This window comes from Arvicanthis niloticus, chromosome 5, assembly GCF_011762505.2.
Source record: "Arvicanthis niloticus isolate mArvNil1 chromosome 5, mArvNil1.pat.X, whole genome shotgun sequence".
Lineage (NCBI taxonomy): Eukaryota > Metazoa > Chordata > Mammalia > Rodentia > Muridae > Arvicanthis > Arvicanthis niloticus.
This window is the reverse complement of record NC_047662.1, coordinates 16,125,788-16,133,784: the sequence shown is the minus strand read 5'-3', so window position 1 is coordinate 16,133,784 and position 7,997 is coordinate 16,125,788. Positions and strand designations below refer to the sequence as shown.

Below are 7,997 nucleotides of genomic sequence, written 5' to 3'. Positions count from 1 at the left end.
CCACACCCTAAGAAGGATCCAGCAATGGCGGCCGAGGTGGGAGGGCTTTTATTAGTCTGAAGAAGGGATGCTATATTCCATGGAGACAGAGGCAACGGGGAGGGGGCTGAGGTACAGGTGAGCTAGATCCCACAACATTAGAGTCTCATTGGCCCAGCTGTATGTCCATGGAGGAGCCCACAGGTCTGGAGTCAAAACTCAGCAGGAAGCTCCACCCCTGGCTTGGTGGGACCAGTCAGGCAGGGAAGGGGAGGGAGCCTTGTCGGCTGAGCTTCTGAGAGGGTAGATGAGGAATATTGCAAGGCTGGGGCAAGCTGGGTCAGTGCACATAGGTGACCACTGTGTCACGTCACAACCAGCACGAGGCAAGCTATAGAGTGGTCCCCCTCGCACACGGTGACCGTTTCCTACTAATGCTGCCGCTGTAGACACCGCCACCCACATAAACATCTTTCCCTGCCTCTACCATCACCCTGCTGGCTCTCTGTCCCCAGTAACAATGTCCCCCATAGCCACACAAGCTGGGCTTTCGGATGAATGTTCTCGTGGGGCTGGCATCCATGGGTTCTCAGCGTTAACATTGGACAAAGGCAGAAGACAGATATGAGGCAGGGCTAGACACTGCTGACCCTGAGATGGAAGGAGAGGCAGGAGACGAGGAGGTGCACCTGAAGAAATACAAGGCTGGGGACAGCAGAGGTGACCTGCCAGCAGGAACCTTCACCTCTGCCCAAGATTCCCCAGACCTATTGGGCCCAGTGCCCTCAGTTACAGTAGCCCGTTGCCATCTTTTCTCTTTGACATGTGTGATGTGTGGCAACTGGTCTGAGTTGGTTTTTTGTTGTTGTTGTTGGTTTGTTTTGTTTTTTTGGGGGTTTTTTTGTTTTGTTTTGTTTTACAACTTGCCTCCACCTCTTCCCCGCTCTTTTCTTGACTACCCCACTTCCTCTCTACCTGAGTTTCCCTCTCAGTCTCCTGATTTGACCTTCCCTTCCACATTTCAACTCAGACCTTAGTATCTTCCCCAGGGACAGTCTGCATAGAGAGAGTGTGTGTGTACACTCCCAGAAGCCCTGGCTTGCCACTCTGAATTTGGGTGTGACAATGGCACAGGAGAGTACACACCACTTCTGTGTAGGAATCAGAGGGTCAGGAAGAGCTGTGGACATGTGACCACCTCCTGCCAGTCCCTGTATGTGCAGCTACTATGTACATGGGGTCCCTGTGCCCTGGGAGCCTGCCCGGAGGCACTCTGGGTAACAGAGGTCAGGCTTTGGGCCTAGACACATCCTGTTGGTTGAGGTCTGGGTGAGGTCACCCACTCTGTGACTGAGACTCTGGAGAGCCACAAGTCCTCAAAGCAGAGATGACTCTTTGTGTCAGCTTGTGGGCCCCCAGGGACCCCCAGAATCCAGGCCTCAACCTGGCACTCTGCCTGCCTGGGAGTGCAATGTCAGGCCTGTGAAGGGTCTCAAAGGTTCTTGGGGTTGAACTAGGGCCACATCCTTCCATATCCAGGAGAGGACCCAGCAGACTGTGTGTTTTCTGCTAAGACCTGATCCAGATGCTTAGTGTGATGCTGCTGACAGAGTGATGCATTGACAAGCTCTGACCTTCCAGAGTCTTCTAGTACTGAGCTCACTACAGGACTGGGATGGAGCCACAGGACAGTCCTGCACCCTATCTGTCCCCACACATAAGATGTAGACCCCAGCTGGACACACCACCCTCTTTTCTCTTGGACCTCAGTCAGGCTAGGTTGAGACAGGGGTCACCGGGAGGCCATGTTCACAGGTGACTTGCTCTGGGTACGGGTTGTAGATGCTGCAGTTGGGGGTGGGGCCATGGCAGTAGACGTTGAGGTAGCCGCGAAACTCGTTCCTGTACGGATGATCCTTGAGGCACAGAGTCAGGTTCTTGTCACACTCACACGTCTGTTTGTCACACTCCGTCTCATTGAGCTCAGCTGTCATGGAAAGGAGGTATGGGGTCTGGGTGATGCCAAGACAAGAGGGGAGGGAGGGAAGCTGACTCTTGGAACCCAGTGGCCTTTGGGATATGACTTCAAGCTGGTAGGTCTTGTGCCACCCTGACCCTTAGGGTGCCCTGCCCTGGCTGGGGCCCTATAACCTCATGACTGCCTTTAGCATAGGGTAAAACTGGAGACCCTCTAAAGTCTGATGTGGCCATTGTATAGTTGGGATAACTGAGGCTGCAAATGAGGGATAGGGGAGCTGGAGAGATGGCTCAGCAGTGAAGTGCTCTGGGTTGCTCTTGCAGAGAACCCAGGTTCGGTTCTTGGTGACCACATCAAGTGGCTCACGACCGCCTGTAACTCTCATAGCAGAATCTGTCGCCATCTGCTGGCCTCTATGGGTACATGCACATACACAGTGTGCATACAGACAGGCAGGCACACATAAATACACATAAGTAAAAAATCTACAAAATTAAGAGGAAAGGAAAGGGGTAAAGCCACCCTAATCTGCCACCTCCTACTCTCCCAGACTCCTCCCTTCAGTGGAATAATCAGACAAGCCCCCACTTTCCTAGGGAGTGATTAGAAAGGGATAAGTAACAAAAGGCAGTCCTTACCCAAATTCATGCTGCTTATTCTAATTCCTCATTTTATGCTAATACCAATTTGAAACCAACAGCTAACTTTCAGTGTCAGTGTGTCTCATTTGGGATAGTCTTATCCCAAAAAAACACATTTTTCACAGTTTGCCTGAAATCCAATTTTAGTGGGACAGCCTCCGTTTGTGTTAGGATTCCCGTCCCCTTAAGATGCTAAGGCCCCATTCTAAACCGCGGTGTCAGGGGAGGGACTCACTGCAGACAATCACGGTGTCATTGTCTATCCTGTGGTCATAGTGGTCCACATAGGGGCGGCAGCCCTGGTCAAAGAGCTTCTGATAGCAGCAATCATGGGCATGACAGCACCTGACAGGGGCAGAGGCGAGCAGACAGGTGTGGGTAGCTGACCTGTGTCCTTTCCCCCAGCAGAGACCTCAGACCATCTGTTTTAGCTCCTGATGATCAGTCCTGATGATCAGTTCAGGGGAAGAGGGGAGCAGAGTTACAGGCCTAAGGTCACACAGTAAAGCAGAGCTGCCATTGACGCCCTGGATTCTTGTCATAGATCCTCTTTGTTAGGGCTCTAAGGCCAGAGCAGAGCTACTAGAGTAGTCAGGTGTCCCGGCAACCCAGTCATGGAGGGAGGGTAGGAAGGAAGCCATGGCTTTCAAACACCAGGCAGTGGCTCAGACCCCGTGCAGAGGCCTGATCAGGCTGAAAGGCCAGGGAGGGGATGGGGTGGGGGTGGGGGCCAACAGGCAATGGGGCGATGAAAGATAAATACAGAGTTATCCTGCCTCTTCTAAAAGAGGGCAGCTGACTGCCAGCTCCCTGTGGCGCCAGACTCTTCACTGACTGCTGCTAGGGACGTGTGAGCAGAAGCCATGGCTTCCGGGGTCTCTTAGTCTGAGGGAAGAAGCATGGTCTGATGGGAGCGGGTCCCATGATGTCCCTTGCCATTGTGGAGCATCAGCCGCGAGACTGGCACTCCTTGTCTGTAGGAGGACATAAAACACCACTCTTTCCTCGAGCAAGAAGATTGAAATATAAAAAACAAAAGCATCTAAGCCATCAAAGAAGAAGCTCCCAGCCCTTCCTCCTCAGCCTGTCTGTCAGCCGCTCCTGTCTCTCACCACAGGAGGCCTCCAGAACCTACCAGTCTAACTCATCCATGGGGTGGCCATGTCCCCCCAGCCCACAGTAGCAGCCGTAGCCCACAAAGGACAGGATGGGGTTTCTGTGTGTGATGGCCTCCACCATGGACTTCAGGTTCAACAGGCTGCAGTGGGCCATGGATACAACTGCAAGAAAGTTGAGAGTGTAAGTCTCCTCAGAGCCAAGACATGGAATGAGACAGACAGGAAAGAGGAGGAGGGATGGGAGGGGAAGAAACATACAAAATCCTGTAGGCTGGGGTGTCATTCACTCCGGCCCGGAGAACCAAATCTGGTTCGTGTTAGCTGCAGGCCAGGCAGTGTTTCCTACACCCCTGCCTTTGCTAACTCATTGCGTTCTCACTGTTACTCCTGACAGTGTCATTATCACATTTTTACAGATAAGCAAATTGATACTGGAGCCCTGAGTAGCTTGCCTAGGGGCACGCTGTCACATGATGTAAGGGAACCTGGACCCAGGGCTCCTTAGCCACACCCTCTGCCTCCCATGCAATGGCTTCTGATGGAGCTACTTCCCGATAAACACAGAGTAATGTAAAAATGCTAAAAGTCAGAATCATAGACTGGGTTCGAGACCAGTTTGGGCACCTTAATGAGATCAAAGACCACTCCCCTAAGCGGTCATTCTGAATTCACTAGAGAGGGTCACAAATGCCACCTACTGTCATGAGTCACAGGAATTTGATTCTTTGCACTCTCTTTATGACCTCTGTCTGGTGTCTCTGTGGCTCAAGGGGAGCCAGGGTCCCTGCCAGCACTCCTGGAGTAGGTGTGTCTCAGCACAGTGCACACACAGAGGAAGCAATACAAAGTCACTTCTGCTACCGGCAGACCTCAGCTTCCAGGCAGTGGCCAAGCCCTCTAGCCATGCGTCCTTCTTTCCTCTGTCAACTGCTTCCCTCTCTTGAGGTCCCCTGTAGGGTGTGGCTCTCACTGAGCTATCTGTCCTGAGCCGGTGCAGTGAGCCTGGGGCCTGCAGTCCCTACCTGGGTGAAGCCACTTACCTCCACCACCTTCCCCCACACACACACACCAGCAGAAGGGAGGTCTTATCCCCATTTGCAGGATGAGAAAACTAAGGCCCAAAGATTGAAAAGGCTTGCCCAGGCGGCACAGGCTCATAGTAGCAGAGTTCCAGGTAGGAACCTGGTCTGTTGTCCTTAGCTGGATGCTGAGCCAGATGATGCAGAACCTGTGCGCATGTAACCTCCACTCTGGCCTGCTCTGATTGCACCTGGAGTTAGGTACCCAGCTCAGTACCTGTCCCTTGCTCACCCCACATCCTCTGGACAAGGATCTGTTCTGAGAGACATTAAACCCATAATCAGGAAGCTGGAGGCTGGATGGACCCCAGTGGGCCTTGAAGCACCTGGTTGCCACTTGAGGCCCTGGCTGTCTCCTCCCCTGACTTGGAAGCTCCATTTCCGATTGTAGCCATAGGCGTCTTACCCTGGGGGTAGGGTATGTGCAGCACCAGGCTCCTTGCCGCTGTCAGCTCTCACAGGGAGAGAGTAAGAAGCATATATAATTATGCAAAGGATAGACATGCTCCCTTATAATTCCTGCTTCACACACACACACACACACACACACACACACACACACACTTCTTATATATAAGACAAAGTTATCGAGTATGACACTAGGGAGAATCAGTCTCCAGAACTAAGACCATGTCCACAAGCAGAAGAAATAGCTTATGTTCAGCCTCCTGGGACCAGTGGTTTGGGAGAGACATGAGGGGTTGTTTTCTAAATGACAGATCATTTTGTCTGACTGCATCAGCCCTTTCTTTCTTTCTTTCTTTCTTTCTTTCTTTCTTTCTTTCTTTCTTTCTTTCTTTCTTTCTTTCTTTTTTGGTTTTTCAAGACAGGGTTTCTCTGTGTGGTCCTGGCTGTCCTGGAACTCACTCTGTAGACCAGACTGGCCTCGAACTCAGAAATCCGCCTGCCTCTACCTCCCAAGTGCTGGGATTAAAGGCGTGTGCCGCCGCCACCACCACCTGGCAGCCCTTTCTTGTATCTGGCCACAAAATGACCCATCTTTAGGAATGCAAGGTAAGGTCAGGCTTGGGGTAGGAGCCTTACTCAGCCACGTTTCTGATCCAGGAAATCCTGGGTATCAGCCCTAGGAAATGAGTTTACAGGCACACACACACACATACACACACACACACACACACACACACACACACACACACACACACACTCATGTAGAGCTATGCACCCCCCATTGTCATTCACACACTGTGGACGCAGACATCACAATGAACACAGATGTACACCGAGATGCCAGCCAGCCAGCCACGATCCTTGCTTTACTGACGTGTGGGGCCTACAGACATCGTGTATGCTCAGACACACCTACACTCATGCACAGACATGCATCTAGTTGCACACAAACTCATTAACTCCTGCCAGCACGGAAAGTCACTAATACATATGCTCAGGCCCACAATGATAGCAAACACTGCCAGTTTACGAGGCTTGCTTAGCTCTCCACACCTGCCCAGCATAGCTTGTAAAACCAGGAGGCTCCTGGCTTGTTTACAGGTGTCCAGAACCAAACAGCCCCCAGAGGACAGAATGAAACCTGACAGGGAAGTGGAGAGGCCCAGAGAGAGGAAGGACCTGCTTTCCAGTGGTACAACACAGGCACCCACGACATAGGCGCTGCGTTTCTAGGAAAGGGCTTGGGGAGGGAGGTGGGTGGAGAGCAGGTAATCAGAAAAGTCTCCTGAGAGCCATGCTCACCACTGCTGACCAGGACTGCGATGGTGAAGAATTTCTTCATACCCAGGCTGGACCTGAGAAAGAGGAATAGCCATCCTGAACCCTCCTCATAACCACCCTCCTCGTAACCATCCAGCTGCCCGTAGCCTGTCTCACCCAAGGCCTCACCCGTGTTTTCTCTTGCCCTAGTTTACGGTCACCCAGCCCTGTGATCAGCACCTCCCCACCTGGCCTGTGTCTCCTGGGAGGAACACACCCCAGAATGGCAGAGCCACCAGAACCAATTCCAGCTCCAACTTTGAGATCCAAGATAGGAAGCCATTGCCCAGCACCAGGGCCACCTCTCTTGAGTATGTATATACTCTCTTGGAGTATGTATATACTCCAAGGAGTCCTAGGACCCTAGTCATGGGGACCTCACCTGGCAACTGGATCGTAAAAGCTAAAATCAAGAGACCCGGGTCACTGGACTCAAGTTCCAGCTCTGCAAATATTAAGTGAGTGACCACAGGCAGATCTCTCTCTCAGACTCTCTGAGCTTCGAGAACAGAATCAAGGTGACTAAATGGTCCCAAATCCTTCTAGAACTAGAACACGGCTGGCCACGTCTGCTCAGCACACAGAAACTCAGAGATCTCCTTCCTGGAGAACCAACTCCAGAAGTAGATCCCTTACCCTTCAGATGCCTCTCTCCATAGAATGGTCTGTTCCAGAGCAGCAAACACCTACCTGGAGGTTTTAGAAGGAGAGGCCCTGAGGCTTGGGCTCTTCCGTCCAGTGGCGTGTTTAACCAGCACCTTCTTCCTGAACCCTTTGGGGTTGGCCTGTGCCCCATCTGCCATGTCTTGGATTTTGGAAGACCAGCGACATAGAGCTTGAAAGATCCTTGATATGTCCAGAAGTCTCTGGAGAGCAGGCCCCAGCTTCACGCTGTCACGCACACTAGCAGGGTAGTGCCGGGGCAATGCCCCTGGGCAGGAGGCAGATGACAGATGTCCTAGAAACAGCTGGCTCCACCTCCTCCCTCCCACTGCTACAGTCCTTCCCACACCTGACTGGTGAAATTCCCACCCCACATCAGCCTACCCAACCCCTTGGGCTTGGGAGTGGGGTGTATTGATTGAGAATTAGCCCCACACCCTGCACCTGAAGCAAGGGCTGAGACCTCTCCATCCCCAGCTGGAAGATGCTAGGGGAAATGTTACCCAACACTTGTCAGAGAAAAACAAGAGGTGCTTTCTCCAAGGGACCTTCCTATAGGGAACACCACACTAGGGCCTCGCAGGGAACACATGAGATTTGACTCTCTTCCAAATACAAGGCTAAGATAAGAGGGTTAGGTTTCCAGAATGCACAAGGATCTGGATCCATCCACAGCAAAAATCCAGTTGTGGTGGCACATGCCTGTAATCCTGGCACTTGGGAGATGGAGTCAGGAGAAGCAGGAGTTCAAGTCCATCTTCATCTACATAGCAAGTTTTAGGTTTCCCTGGCCAACATAAGACCATGTCTC

At 52.1% G+C, this 7,997-nt stretch overlaps 1 protein-coding gene across 1 annotated transcript; it reads right to left on the bottom strand.

Annotated features, from left to right (window-relative positions):
* Positions 1-31: 31 nt before the first annotated feature.
* On the bottom strand, positions 32-7,460 carry Pla2g2f (phospholipase A2 group IIF). Its single transcript, XM_034502931.2, has 5 exons — positions 7,214-7,460; positions 6,506-6,558; positions 3,734-3,878; positions 2,834-2,943; positions 32-1,966 (listed from the first exon to the last, which is right to left on the bottom strand). The coding sequence occupies exons 1-5, from the start codon at positions 7,324-7,326 to the stop codon at positions 1,755-1,757; spliced, it is 633 nt and encodes a 210-aa protein (XP_034358822.1). The 5' UTR covers positions 7,327-7,460; the 3' UTR covers positions 32-1,754.
* Between the last annotated feature and the right edge of the window lie 537 nt (positions 7,461-7,997).